Below are 15791 nucleotides of genomic sequence, written 5' to 3' on the forward strand. Positions count from 1 at the left end.
CCTGATCATTAACATAGAAAACTGAACTATTGCCATGAGATGACGGAAATCTTAGTTATTAGAGTGAATCACTCTGATCAAGGGATCTGTGTACTGTTAGAAAGCTCTCAGGCTCTAAAGAGCCTTCAACTACTTTTAGAGACCTCTGCTGTCAGAGAAAAACTGGAATGATAGGCAGTGTTAACTTGATTACAGTTTAGTTTTAAATTTTCATCTCACACTTCTAAAGCAGCTAACTATAAACTAGCAAACCTCAACATTTAGAACTTATTTTAACATACTTTTCCTTTGCTATATTCACATCTATGGTTTGAATAACTGGATAGAAATTTGCTTTATTTCTTTTAAATTCACATTACCTTGTTTCCTTTTGGTCCTGGGTCACCTTTATCCCCTTTGCTGCCATCACTGCCCTGAAACATGGCAGGAAAATGTTATTATCATTGTAAGGATAAAATTCTCCAGCTTCTCTAAGACTATATTTTAGTCCAAAATCATCCTGGAATAAGCTTTGGTAGAAACCCCCACTGATTCAAGTATGGTACATGTGACACAATATTCATTTAGCTAAACCTACTTTGGTATTATAAGGTATCTACAAATATATTTTTAAACAATATTCAATGATAAATTTTCCACAGAGCATCTGAAAAATCTAATCAGGAAGGCACTACAGAAAACAAACAGTTCTTCCTTCCCATTTCTCAATTAACCACCACTATTTCATCCTGTCTGCTTAGAAAAAAAACTGTACAGAACAGTTTAGGGTCAATACTCAGCAGCCCTAAGGAAAAAGTAACTCCAACATTTTTTGTTACTCTTTGGAGGATCGTGATGGCTGGGACTAGAAAGTTTGGTATATATACATCTGTGTAACAGGTTACATCTAATAATTTTGGATAAAATTACTTAAAAGTTCTTGGATCTAAAATTTTAAATTGCAAACAGAGGTTCTGGTGCACATTATCCAGATGCACACTATCCACAAAGATTGAATGATAGGCCCTGGTGTCAAAACCTGCTAATGGTATGGTTGACCCATTAGAGAATAGGGAGAAAGACAAAAACCTCTGAATGTACCTTGCTTGTCTCTGGGGGAAATATTAAAGACAGAAAAAGGGTCAGAGACGTCACCCACTGTCTGAACTCACACTTTTCTGTTCCTTACTAGAGGCAAGAAATATGTGCTGAAGTGTTCCAAGAGAAAAGAGTGTTGGAGGTAGAGTTTTAGACCTTTCCTCAGACTTTTGAACTTTTACCCCTTACAAAAATAGAAGTTGGTGTGGGTGAAAACCTTTGTCTAATGGACCTTCCCCTCCCTATTGCAAGACTCAAGAATAACTTTTTTATTTGGGCTCCCAAATCACCTATTTATCCACAGTGTTTTATTACCCAATAATAGAAATATATTTTCAAGATAGTATCTGCCTATGGATAGATTTTTTTCTGACCTATTTTAACAGTGGCCTTTCACTACCAACATAATATGCTAAAAATCAATCTTTTTGCAGTACATGCACAACTAATGTCTTGTTCACGTAGTAACCAATTAAAGTACTGTGCAGTTTTGATCTTGATTAAAATTCAAATTCTTGTGCCTACTCAAATAAATGCATACTTACTTTGTCTCCTTTTACTCCCTTTTCACACTCACAGGTCTTCCGCACACACTACAAGGTTAATGGAAAGATAAAGGAGAATGGTTTTCAAATATATTATTTCAAAATTTTAAAGCAAAAAATTTTGGCTTTGCCTAGTCACAGATGAAATAATATAATAGTGGAATAATAGGAAATGAATTATATTCTAATATATTTATTTCTCACATAATCAACATTAAACTTCCACCTAGAGCAACCAAAATCCGTTACTTGATTCATTTACAACAAAAATTAATCTCTTACTGTAGTGACTGTATCACTGTAATAATTACAAATATTTAAGATAGCATATACATAGTAAACAGTACTGTGAAACCTTACATAAATTTCAAACCATTTTAACATTGCTATTGTTTTCTAATGAGACCACAAATGAATTAGTATATCTTGCATTAAGCTTATTCCACTCTTGTAGGAAGAGTTTGTTATGTCTTACTGTAGATACTACTCACTAATGAGCTAACATTGTAGATTTCTCAGGACAAAAAGGACAGAAGAAATGCAGGAAAGTTATTAAGATAAAAGTAATCATGGTCGGAAAATTTAACCAGAGAGGGAAGGTTGATTAATCCTAAAGTATTGATGTGTTATAGAAGAAGCACACTTTGGGAAGTCTAGTGTCAATAAGAGTAATCAAACACAAAGCTCAAAAACCCTACCTGCTTCTGTAGCAAGGCTTCCTGAAAATAAAATAGAATAAAAATATTACTTTCATATAGATATGATTTAATTTAACAGAGCACTAATTTCTCCTCTATAGTTTATAGATTCCCCAAGGTGAATGGTAGAGATGGTGAATACCTTCATCCTTCATTCCTTCCTCCAAGGGGAGAGAACCAGTCTGTGGAACTACTCATACAGAGAAGAGTTCTTGGTAGGAAGAGAGGGTTATTCCAAGTGACACACAGTGATTAGACAAGACATGAGAATTAATGGGATAGCTAAACAGAGAGCATTAAGTCACAGTGCTAACAACAGGGACTATGAAAATACCTCCTAGTCAGAGACCTTCTTTTGGAAGGCCCTACAAACAAAATATGTAGGGGAAGGACTCAGTGGTTATGCATGAGATCAAGGTACCTTCTAAAGTATTTTCATACACCCAGAAACACACTCTGTGTGCTGGGATATGTGATCAGAACAGCTGAGCTACTATTATCCAAGCACACAACTTCTTGGAGAGTGGCTGGCAAAAGGAAGCTCCATCTGCCCTGACCCCTGCTGCAGCAGAGAAGGCACCACAAAACTCTCTGCACTGTCTTCAGGGATTACCTAATCAAAATTAAATTAAATCTGCCAAGGATAGACACATGACAAGATTAACATCAGCATAACTTACCAGTTCCGATGTTACATCAGCTACCAGATTCTGATCATCCAGGCACAGGACACGTTTAGAGGACGAATCACCAGATATCATGCGCAATTTGTCTTCTTGGACTGCTTTCTTAGAAAGGCCAATGGTAACAAAATGTATCCCAAGACTTCTAGCTGTTGTGGCTATACCCTGGACATTAGGGCTGTTTGGATGATCCACACCATCAGTCATCAAAAAAGCCACTTTCACACTTCTCTTACGACTTTCAGTTTTGAACAGATGAGTGGCATTTGAAACTGCATAATAGGAGTAAGTGCCTTGGCCAATAAAGCCCAGAGAATTTATTTTCTCCTTAAAATTCTGGATATTTTTCCAGGCTGTAAAGGGATGATCAATGATGACTGTGCTGCTGAACTGCATACTTGCTAGTTTGACACTATACATGTGGGACTTAACTGGCTTCATCTGGAAAATGTTGTCAGTCATGTTTTGAACAAAATCCTTCTGTATATCAAACAATTGATTTTTGGCACTTTCTGAACTGTCTATGATAAAGACTATATCAATGAGACACATATCACCTGTAAGGGAACAAGAAAGTCAAATCTGTGAATTAAGGGAACACCTGCGCAACAGATTTCAGATAATTGTCTGCAAAAAATAATTTTCCCAAAGATTCCTCTGTCTTCCCAGTAAAAATTCTAAGGATAAATTCCACTGTAAAAATCCAAGACATTCTAATGAAAACTGTCAAGTTAGGGTCTTGGTGGGATTGTTTTAGTATTTTAGTTGATTTTGTATAGAAAATCTACCATATGCAATTTCAAACAAAAAATCAGGTTTCTTATAATTTCTCTTAAGAGATATGCATGTCCATGAAAACCATTGATCAAACTGGAATCCATGTCCAAGTAGTCAAAAAGTATTTTCCAGCCCTCATAATCAAAACAAATCACATTTTACATATTCCCATGAAAGTTATCAAACACTAAATAATTATGGTAAAAGGCATGCATACATGTAACACAGTCAATCAGAAATTTTAAGAAAATGGTGTCACCTTCATCTGTTGGCATAGGAGAGTAAATATTCTTTCCTCTTTTTCTGTTTTGCCCATGTACTATCTGTTTTGTTACCACAGCCAGAAGTATAAAGCAAAAGAAAAAACATTTTTTCCTCATAGTGACTTTCATCCCAAATAGAGAACTTTTTTTTCCTGTTAAAAGTAAAAAGCCACCTGTGAATACCTATTAATAGAAGCAAATAAATAAATACAGATACTTTAAATACATATTTGTGGGAACCATGCTTCTAGAGAAAATATATAAAAAACACTTATAAAAAGTCATTTTGTAGGTAGTTTAAGCACAGTAACCAGCAACACTTCAACTGTAGCTCGCATGGATAGCATAATCTGTTTATTAGAGATGAAATATGGTTATTGCACTGCCTTTTCTTTCTTAACAAAAAGCCTGAAGCATGAGTATGAACAACTTATTGTTCTAAGAATCAGTGGCTTAATAATGAAATTGAATACAATAATATATTATTAATATTACATGGAAGTTACAGAATATGTGCAGTATTTTTCATAAGGATTATATTCTATTATAATGACAATATACTGATAAAATTAAAATCAGAATATTTAAATGAGTGATTCCACATGTTTTTAGAGAACACTGAACTAAATTAAATACTGAATTAAAACTAATTTACACCAAAAGTACTGTGGTTTACAGAAATTAATTTTAAATATCATTAATAACAAAGACAATATGTTAAATGTAAAAATCCTTCCTAAATCTTCTTTTCAAGCCCATCAAGCAGTTATATATACAGAAAGCATAAGTGCAGTCCTCTAAAACTAGAGAGGAAATAACAAAGTCTCTTACCTTTGAAGGCATCCAGAAAGTAGATTGTGAATTTAAAAAGTTTTCAGTGTAGAAAATATGTCTTGTAGGTCATACTGGAAAATATAATTGGTTAACCCAAATAAAGCAATGTACAAATAAATAGCCTATCCACTTGTAAATTATCTGTTATTGCTGCTGTTTAGTTGGCCAAAGTTTAAATGAAGATAGTTGGGCACTTGGCCAGTGCTGAGCCAGAGACTGAGCCATTTCATTAAAGGGACAATGTCAGTCTGGAAGCACGAGTGTTTTCCCACTTTAAGTAACTGCACTTTTACATTTAAAAAACCCACTTTTAGACAACCTACATCTTTACCCTTCACTCTGCCATGTGAGAGGAGTACATCACTTGCAGGCTAGAATTGAAGTCTGACTTGATGGTTTGAGAATCTGCCAGGACTGCAGGATTCAGAGGTGGCAACTAAATTAGCAATTACAATAATAATAGACAACTTAAAAAAAAAATAAATTCTTGAGCTGGTTTCCTCAGAAATTTTTCCTGCTTTTTAAATCCTCTGAGGGTTCAGACACAGACAGAATATCTAAAAGGTGGTCATGCAGGCAGCTTTCAGAATGTTGCATGGAAATTATATTTGCTCTATCTACTGGCAGGTTTCAGAGTAAAATTAGGTTATCAATAGTGTTAAGTAAAAAAATGGGGTGAGAGAAAGCACGCCAATGATAAGTCTCAAGGAATCATAACATGCCCCAAGGGAGTTAAGTGCAAATGCCCAGCAGAAGTCCTCTAGACAGGCACTGCCTACCAGGCAAGACATCCCTCAGCGCCCTGGTCACAGGGCAGAATCACAGAATATCCTGAGTTGTTAGGGACCTACAAGAATGTAGTCCAAGCCCTAGCCCTCACAGGCCAACATCAAAAATCACACCTTGTGCCAAAGGAGTTGTCCAAATATTTCTTGAACTCTGACACCCCAGGCTTGGGGTGTGACCACTTTCCTGAGGAGCCTGTTCCAGTCCTGTTTCTGGCTGCCAGGACACACAGTCAACTCATGCTCACCTTGCCATCAACCAGGACCTCTAGAGCCCTTCCCAGCCTCTTGTTCCCCAGTCTGTCTTTACATGCAAGGCTATCCTGTCTCAGGTGCTGAATCTGGGACTTCATGTTAAACTTTATACAAATGGTGATTGCTGAGCCCTCTCTTTGTCAAGGTCTCTCTGCAGGGCGTCTCTGATGGAGTCAATAGATCCTACAAATTTAGTATCATCAGCAAATTTACTTAGTATACCTTATAGAACTGTGTCCCAATAATTTATAAAAATTATTTAGAGCACAGGGCTGAAGATAGTGCCTGCAGAATCCCACTAGTGACAGATCACCAGTTTGATGTCACCCCATTCAGTATAACTCTGTGCCTGACTGCTGAGTCGGTTGCTCACTCATCACAATGATGTGTTTATCCAGCTATGTGATTGATATTTTGTCCAAAAGCATTCTGCAAAAGACAATATAAAAAAACTTCACTGAAGTCCAGAAATGTTGTATCAAGTGTCTTCCTTTGATCAACTAGGTGGGTTACCTCGTCATAAAAGGAAATTAACTTTGACAAGCAGGATCTTTCCCTCATGAAGGCATGCTGACTGTGACTGATGATGACTGTATTGTCCTTCAGGAGTTTTTCACTACTTCCCAAAATAATGTTATCCATAATTTTAGCAGGTACTGATGTGAGACTGACAGATCTGTAGTTACCGGAGTCATTGTCTAGATCTTCTTGAAAATTTGACCAACATTTGCCAGATTCCAGACAACTGAAACCTCTCCAGATTCCCAAGACCATTGAAAAATCATTGAGTGACGTCTCACAGGCCCATCATCCCTTTGAGTACCCTGGAATGAATCCCACCAGGCCTTATACACTTAGCAGAATCCAGCTGCAGCAGTAAATACCACACCAGGTTGGCTGGGATACCCTGGAATGAATCCCACCAGGCCCTATACACTTAGCAGAATCCAGCTGCAGCAGTAAATACCACACTAGTTCAGGGCTGGCTGGGATATATTGACTAGGAGCTTACTTGTAAGTAAGCCAAGTACATTAAGCTTTCACATAAGCAGAAGACATTTCCTGCTGATTCTAAAAACTGTGTGTGAAAGGGAAAGAATAGGGAGGAAAAGAATAAAGCACAACTGACCAATGATCATAAAGAAAGTGTCTGTCTTCATTAAGGTCAGTAGAAACATCCTTCATGTAGCCTGGGTGCATGGTCTCTCTATTGATAGACTAAACGCTTCCTTAAGCACTCACTTTCTGCTTCTCTATCCCTTCATAGAGACCTTCAGCTAGAAATACACCTTTGCCAACATGATTATCTATTTGTATGTGATGTGAGCCATGAGTATGATACCATATGTAACTTTAAATAAATTAAAGGGTGAGACAAATATGAAGGAACTCAGAGACATCTTAACTCTTAGCAAAGATGGAGATAACACAAATCTGTTTCTGTTGCTGGTTTTGGCTGGGGTAGAGGTGATTTTCTCCACAGTAGCTGGTATGGGACTGTTTTGGATTCATGCTGGAAACAGCGCCGAAAATTCAGGGATATTTCAGCTGTTGCTGAGTTAATGCAGCTTCAAGTGTCTGGTACACTGAGTAGTGCTTAAACAGGGTCAAAGCCTTTTCTCCTTATCTCACCCACTCACAGGGAGTGAGCTGTGGATGCACAGGGAGTTGGCAGTGCACACAGCCAGGACCCAGCTGACCCAAGGGATGTCCCAGACTATACGCTCTCATGATCAGGATATAAAGCTGGAGGAAGGTTGCTTGGGGGGCCAAGGCTCAGTGACTGGCTGAGCATGCGCCAGCTGGTGGTGAGCAATTGTCTTCATTTGCACCAACTTTGTGGTTTTGTTTCTCTTTGCTATTTTCTTTTTCATTATGATATTGTTACTGGTTTAAAAAAATTAATAGGTTAATTCGTTGGAAAAAATTAATAAACTGTTCTTCTCTCAAACCATGTGTTTTCTTATTTTTACCCTTTTAATTGTGTTCCTCCCATCCTGGTGAGGGTAGAGAGTAAGCAAGAGGCTGTGAAGTTCTTAGCTGCTGCCTGGGGTTAAGCCATGACAGGCTGTATGTGAGAACTGTACCTTTGCCCTATGACTGTACACAGTACCATTCCTACACAGATTTGTGAGTCTGTTCATGCTCTGTTAACATGGAATGTTCTGAAGGAACATGTTGCTAACAGAAAAAAATCCTACCTGCCACCACTGCTCACCCTCTTCACCCAGTTCAAGTGAGGAAGGATTTGCTGGCCCAGCAGCTGCAGCCTCATCCTAAAGTGCTTTCTTTCTAGAAACCTGTACTTTGTCTCCTATCAAATATCAAATATGTGTCATCTTTATTGAGGCCAATTGTCTTCATTAAGTAAATGTTGCCTTCATTACACAGGGAAAACAAAGAATTTCAATGGAATACAATATTTTACACTAAATATCTGTTAGTGCTACAAATTATAATTATTGTTAGCAGCAAGCATCTGTTGTATTAGAGACAGTGGTGATGATCAAACATTTCATTAGCAACAAATTAGTCACACAGATCACTCATACTGTTTACATATTTATTCTTACCCTTACGCATACTTAGATCAGGACTGCAAACAGCCTATCACATCAACAGCTATGGAAAAAAATGCTTTTTCCAGCAGTTGGCAAGTTTCGTCTGCACTATGTGCCTAAACAGAATTGAATGGATGGATTTCCAGACGTGTTCAAAGATTTCTCACTTTTTTGGCGGACCTGCAAACATAACTTTCATCTGGCAGAGATCAGAAAGTGTTAACACTTATGATTTTTAGACATAAGAATTTGACTAGTCAAATATACATGTACCCTGGTAGTTTTGATGCACATGCTATATTTGGACTGTAATGGGGTCAAGTTTGGTTGTATTTCTTTGTCTAGAACATCCGTAAATCTGCTACATGTTGGTCTGTAACTGGTCTCTGGGAGCAGCCCAAGCTCTTCTTCACTTTTTACTGTGTTTTGGAAGTACAGTAAGAATCTTGACAGTTTCACAACAGGATTGCTGATTAATAATTCAGAGCTTTTATTTTTTTACTAGTCTTTTTAGTATATATTTTCATAGTTTTGAATTCACTTAGAAACCAAATTTGATGGAAGTAATGCCTCCAGATTTACAGCACTGTTTTAACATGAATATTTCCTGCAAAGCTTGTCAGCACAGCAGTGTTCCAATGGCTGCCCTGAACCACATGCTCTGAACCAGATGCTCAGCATATTCAGCTGCCAGGACTACTGAATCTGTCTAAATGCACTCATTACATGACCATACTAAACTCTAGTCTGCAATACAAAATTTTATCTGTACAACTCATTTTATGTTGCTAGTGAATTTCAAGTTAAAAAACCTTTGATTGCTGCATACATGCTAAGTAATCTCTTCTACTGGGAAAAAAGATGTAAAGCTTTTGTTCCTGGCACATACCTGCACTCCTTGAATACTTCCTTCTATTCTCGTTACTGAAACTCAGCAATGGTAAAAAAGAAATAAAGAGACAGTTGGCAAAGATAAGAGAGAGCTTCTGTATAAAGAGAAAGTAAATTATGATTCTGTTGCTTGAAAAGCCACAACTGAATGCCAGTGTGATACAATCTATACAAGTATGAAAGAAGGTGAGTATTCTAGAGTACATGTAAAATGTCAGAGGACTTATACTATGGGTCAGTTGGTTTGATGATATCAATCAAAACTCACTGCCTTAAATTTAAATTTTTTGCCCTGCTGTGCTCTTCACTCAAGAAGAATTACAATAATTACTATAAAGAATAGCAGATATTTTGTTCTCTGGCTAGGAGATATCACTAGTAGGTGCAATTTGAAATAAATCTTTTAAACAGTTTTTTTAAATCACTGTTCCTAGTACTAGCTATATATTGACTCAGTGTCTTGTTATTCATACACTGTGCAAGCAAAGTTGTGATTACTTGCCTTCTTAAAACCAGATTGCAATAAGTGTGTCAAAAGGGTCACTTAGTTGCTGAATATTTAAGCTATGAAGATATTTATGCTATTTAAATCCTGCCCTCTGGTGTATCTACATGATAATGCATAATGATAGTAATGATAATACTAGCATTACTAGTAGATAGTACTATCATTACTGAGTGCCTCATTCAGCATTTAATCATTTATATACACCTAGAAAAGGAGGCTACTGTCTGGGCAAAACATATGTGCCCTTGCAATAGAAGGTGGAAGCTAAAGATTAAGGTATTAAAAGACTGAGAAACAACACTTCGAGGAGGGAGGATATGTCCTGAAAAACTGGTTTTACTCCTTAGTTCCTACCTCATCCTGAGATTCTAAATACCCATTTCACACATTCCTCTCTTTTAGATACCCAGATTAAGAGCACCAGTACGTCACATGGATCTTCTGAGTACTGCAAAGTTAATGAAAGCTAAAAGGGAATGTATTGGCATAGCAGGATGAACTACTGAAGTGTACAGTTCTAGGTTGTCAGAGAAGTGAAATTAAGAGTCTTATGTCAGTTACGTAGCACTGGCCTGAGAAGTGTTTTGCATTAGTAATAAGGTATATTATTATTTATATTTGTAAAAAAAATGAGCAGGGATTAAAATGGTAACTGTTTATAACAGATTCACTTTACTTCATGGCAGTTGTCTTTTTGAAATTCCACAGTTTCCATTTGGACCAGGCTCACTTTGTTTTCCTTAAAAAAAAAGGCAAACACATATCCCCCAGTGCCCACAAAAGAAAAAAAAACCCCAAACCAAACCGAAAACCCCAACAGCAAAAAACATACAAAATTCCAATTCAGAATTATCTGTGCAAAAGTTCCTGTGCAAAAGTTTTCTTTGACTAACAGCTAAAAGCAAAGATGGCCAAATGTGTTGCCATAGCATCATCCATTGTGTAGCCATTTTTGGGCTACAAAAAATTGTTGGTTTGAATAAGGACTTTGGTCAGGCTCAGCAACATGGAATATTGTTAAAAACCAGCATATTTCATTTTCAAATTTTTTAAACAACCCTTTGTAAATCCTCTATGTTTCTGCTTATCATAACATATGATAGAGCTCAAGCTGAGTTCTATCTCTAACAGCCTACACTGATCAAAACAGGAGAGTTAAGTTTATTTCATGAGTTTTCCTAGACGATTACGAGCTCCCATATATAAAAAGCTTTGTCCCCTGTCACATATATCCCCCGCTCTATCCTTCTAAAATCAGGATTTTTTTCACAGGTTACCTTTGGACTTTGAACACACAAACTTTGTGATCCCTTTACTCCAGGTATTCTTTCAGGAGCCTGGATACCCTAAAAAGATTAGATAGGACATTAATTTCTAAACTTCCACAGATCAGTTTTTCAATTAATAAAATGCAGTAATCTTCAAAAGAAAACAAATGTACCTGTGAAATTCTTGCTGTTATTTATTCCAATTCCCTTGCTCACATTTCTATGCATCCCACTGAATAACAAGTATAGCAACCACCAGTAACATTAATGGAGTAAGTGAAGCTGAGTGTTTTTGCACTCTTATCCAAGCCTGTGCAGTTGACAAAGGCCATTCTGCCATCAGTCACCTTCCTCACTTAAAAGGCTTTTTGTTTTGAATGCCTCAATTAATGAATGACCAAGATGAAAGACTGGTGGGCCAGCTGGACCTACTGGATCCTCTGAACCTTTTTCACCCTGAAAATATACGGCATTTCAATACAGGAATTTGCATTATGTTTTTAACATGAAATTGTATAAAATTAAGTGATAACCCAAACATATACAAAGAAAAAAAGTATGATCTGTGCAAACAAAAGAATTTTCAGTAGGAAGCCTGGAGGAAAGAGTCTTGCAACTTGTGCCTACAACTTTGGCAATCACGCTGCTGAATCTGTATCATTTGGAATCTTTATAAAGAGACATACATTTTACATAGACTGAGAGATTTGAACTCCAGCTTCAAACTCCCTGTGTAATGAATACGTTCTTCTCTTACCAAAAATCACAAATAAAGCAATACTACCAGGTATGTGTCATGGCATGGAGAAGTACAACACTATATCTCAAACAGTCTGCTAGGCTCCATCAAGCTTCTGCAAAAGTTTAAGTAATCATAACCCAAACCAGTAGTAATGATAAAAATAGCAATGATAGAATATATACTTTTTTTTTTTGGTAAAGAGAAGAGCAGCAGTAGACTTAGATAACTAAACAATTGACATGTCTTTAAACCCAGTGGTAACATTGCATTGAAATATAAAAAACTCCAGCAGTACTTAGGTGTTTCTGTATTCCTGAAATGATTTAGTTATTTTGGCCAGACAGGACATAAACACAACAAATCTCAAAGATTAACAAAAAGTAAACAAAAAGCCAGCCTACCAGGAATCAAATATGGAAATGCATAACAAAGTTGTAGGAAAAAAAATAGCCTCCAGTTAATATCTCAAAAAATATGAACTAGCCTTGGTATACCTTGGTCTCTTAGGAATTTTGAGAGGCCAAAAAATGTAGGAATAAAATGTGACTTGATGAAAGTCAAGCGGAATTAGATCCTTAATGATTTGGGGGTTTAAATGTGTAAGTTTATTTAACTATAGCAATTACAAGAAAAAAACTAATATAAAAATCACTTGTTATGCAATGGTGATGAAGAGATTAATAATCACCTAGGTACAACCTCAAAACTAAACAAATATTCTGTATTATCTACAAATAAAGATGCTACTATTGGACAAAGATGCAGAAGTGGAGACAGCTAGATGCAAACTAAAAGGATAAATCAGGGCATGGAAAATAGAAGGAAAGATCCAAGAGTTTAAAAAGGTTCAGGAGCATTAGAGGAATTCACAACCTCACTAATGAAATACTGCTGCAGTATATATTTTGAGATCAACACAAGAAACATAACTTCTGCATGAGGTAGAATGATCAAATATAAAATATCTACATCCCAACAGTTCATGTAACAGTTCCAGTAACTGTGACACAGTGGTGCCTCGGGTGGTGACATTCTTTTGCATTCTGAAACACCAACGAGCTCTCACCTTTCTATTAACTTACCTTGTACATTGTAGTAACAGCACCTATTGCTTCAAAGTACCATCTTTCATTTTTAACCTCTCTAAATCTCTCTTGTGCCAAAGACACAGGAAACAGCTCTTCTGCAGCTTGTGCATTTGTTAGCACTTTATTGGGACCCTCATTAGGACTCAAGAAATGAGCAGGATGTCAGACAGTCAAGCTGCTGATTCCCTAGGACCTGAAAAACTTACCCTTAGAATCAAAGTTAGATGATGAGATTAGTGCAAGTGTTACCTACTTTTATAAAATGAATTCCCATACTTTCCCATGGAAAAGTGTTATGAAGACACAAACTGAAGTTCATCTTTGTTACAAAAGGAACCACCAGCGATTCTTGGAAATCTTGGTGATTCTTGGAAACAGATGTGAAAAAGTCACTATGTTCCACTTGAACAGCAGCAGAGGAAATGGAATGATGAAAATGAAACAGATAAGCATGAAAATCCAGTCTGCCAATTTTGCCTTTGGCATATGATAGACTACTTAATCTGAATTACTTTTGTGTTTTTACACATCCTTTGGTCTATTTTATTTATCAAAACAACTGCTGAGCTCTTAAAGATTTCTGTTATTAAGGAAAAAAACAGCTGGTTTTATGAAGAAAAGTGCTTTTTAAATGGAAGGAATATTGCAATGAAATCTAAACCAACTAGTTGTTGCAGCACTAAATGACATTCATGGCTTAAATTATTGAACTCTGCAAAAAATTAACACATAAAAAGTAGTTTGTTATACAAATTCTCCACTATGCTTGGAGACAAGAAAAAAAGACAGCAGACATTAACACAAATGATGTTCAAAGCCACTCCATACACATGTTAAAACTAAAGACACTAAATGCATGCAAATCATTGAGAAGATGGATGAACAGTGATTTATCATACATTTTCTTAAAAATGTTTTGCTAAGTTATAAAAATATTGGAGAGGGCCATTAAAATTATATGCTGTAATTCAAAAAAGAAAAGAGGAAAATATTTAATAAGAAAGCCAAAGTATATTAATTTCCTTTTTTTTTTTTTTTTAAAAAGGAAGTAAGAAAAGCAGCTAAAGTAAGGAGCTAATGTAATGACTCTGACAGTGCTGAAAAAAACTTTTAAAATGTGATGTTTAAATATTTCCAGGCCAAATACCATTGTTTCTATATGAAGGAAATTGCTCTGAGAGAATCTGAAGTTGTCCAACTAATACTTCAGTTTATAACTTTTATTATAGACAATTTTCAATAGCATTAAAAACAAAAGGAGAAAAGTAACAGTTCACATCTCCATGGCTTGCAGAAAAACAGGTTGTAAAATGCTAATCACATAGAAGTGAGGAAATATGTATTTTTTTCCCCAGGTAATTTATGTGAAAAATGTGTATTTTATGATTGGCTTTTTGCAAGTATTAAAATGAATATTGTATTGTGCTAGAAAGTTATGCTATATTAATTTTCTTAAGTAGTGTATTAAATATAGTTTTAGGTTATAACATAATGTTAAAATAGAAACTATGCTATGAAAGATATTTGTTTAAGAAAGGACTCGCACCAGATAGAAGCCACAGGACACCTAAATCTTTCAGAGAAAGGGAATTTATTGCTCCCTTGTCAGCAGAAAACTAACTTCTTCCCACCTCGCTCAGACAGGAAGAGGGCATGAGGATTAAGAGGAAGAAGTTGACAGTAACCAGACAGAATCCTGTGTTTGAATGGAATTTATGCATCATGTATGAGATGTATGAATATGCAACAGGCTATTGTTTTTAAGGGTTAATCCTCTGTTAACGGGGGTCCTTTTTCGGGCTTGTGTTGCCCAGAAAAAGGTACCCGGACGTCTGTATCTCTTTGTTTTTATTGTCTCATATTGTCCTAATCTCAAATATTCAAATTTTATTATTCTAATTCTACTACTATTTTCATAACCATTTTATTACTATTAAACTTTTAAAATTTCAAAAACAAGTGACTGGCGTTTTTCACATTTATATGCAAGAAAACTTTAGAATTGTGTCATCAAACAACGGGAAAAGTTGCCCAGAGATGGTACGCAGCTCCCAACCCCCGAGCTCTGGCTGTTTGTAGGTCCCCAGAAGGAGGGGGCAGAGTGAGACTGGATATGAGGGAGGAATTCTTTGCTGTGTGGGTTAGAGGCAGTGGCACAGGTTGCCCAGAGAAGCCGGGATGTCCCATCCCAGGAAGTGTTCAAGGCCAGGAGGAACGGGGCTCTGAGCGACGTGCTACACTGGGAGCTGTCCTGGGCAGGGGCCTTGGAATTGATACCTTAAAATTTCAGCTTTTATGTATTTCATATATTTGTTACCCTGCAATTCTTTAGTGTATAACTCAACTCCATACAGAGTGTGAGCAATAAGAAACGTAAACAAAAGTGAGTGGGATGGGACGGGTGGGGAGAAAACTTGGGTAATGACCTGAAGCTGTAATTGGAAGATTAACCCCCAATATGCAAACGGATCAAATTTATGAAAGTACGAAAACTGGCGACCCGTGGTCCCTTTCTGGGTATAGCCCCTGAGGGAGCTTCGTCTGCCCTTAATGTACCTGGAGGCCCCTCAACAATTATAACCGCTTTTTATTATCTTAATTTCGTCTGGCCTCAGTTTTTAGGCAGTCCCAAAAGAATCAGGATCTTTGCGGTCACAGAATGCTTCAGGCTGGAAGGGGCCGCATTGGGCGCTCTGGTCCAACCGCCCTGCTCCAGCAGGGCCACCCTGGAGCCCATTGCCAGGAATGTGTCCCGGGGATTCCCGGCCCTCTCCAGCCCGGGATTCCCGCTCCCGCTCGGGGCCCCTGAGGGAGGA

General features: G+C 37.0%; 1 protein-coding gene across 7 annotated transcripts in view; it reads right to left on the reverse strand.

The window, feature by feature from the left end:
- COL28A1 (collagen type XXVIII alpha 1 chain) overlaps window positions 1-15514 on the reverse strand; it is an 82994-nt gene extending 67480 nt beyond the window's left edge. The window contains exons 1-10 of one of the 7 annotated variants that reach the window (XM_064410927.1): window positions 15402-15514; window positions 11319-11601; window positions 11155-11223; window positions 6140-6346; window positions 4875-4948; window positions 4040-4195; window positions 3001-3560; window positions 2321-2341; window positions 1623-1670; window positions 360-413 (exon numbers count right to left, since the gene is read on the reverse strand). In XM_064410927.1, coding sequence (XP_064266997.1) covers window positions 360-413; window positions 1623-1670; window positions 2321-2341; window positions 3001-3560; window positions 4040-4172 — 816 coding nt within the window. In that variant the 5' untranslated portion in view covers window positions 4173-4195; window positions 4875-4948; window positions 6140-6346; ... (1 more) ...; window positions 11319-11601; window positions 15402-15514. Of the gene's footprint in view, window positions 1-359; window positions 414-1622; window positions 1671-2320; window positions 2342-3000; window positions 3561-4039; window positions 4196-4874; window positions 5123-5208; window positions 5266-5656; window positions 5712-5779; window positions 6116-6139; window positions 6347-8490; window positions 11100-11154; window positions 11224-11318; window positions 11602-15401 lie in introns of those variants that run through there. The other 6 variants (XM_064410929.1, XM_064410940.1, XM_064410933.1 and 3 more) reach the window with 6 other exon arrangements.
- Window positions 15515-15791: the final 277 nt, after the last annotated feature.

This window comes from Passer domesticus, chromosome 1 (assembly GCF_036417665.1).
Source record: "Passer domesticus isolate bPasDom1 chromosome 1, bPasDom1.hap1, whole genome shotgun sequence".
Taxonomy (NCBI): domain Eukaryota; kingdom Metazoa; phylum Chordata; class Aves; order Passeriformes; family Passeridae; genus Passer; species Passer domesticus.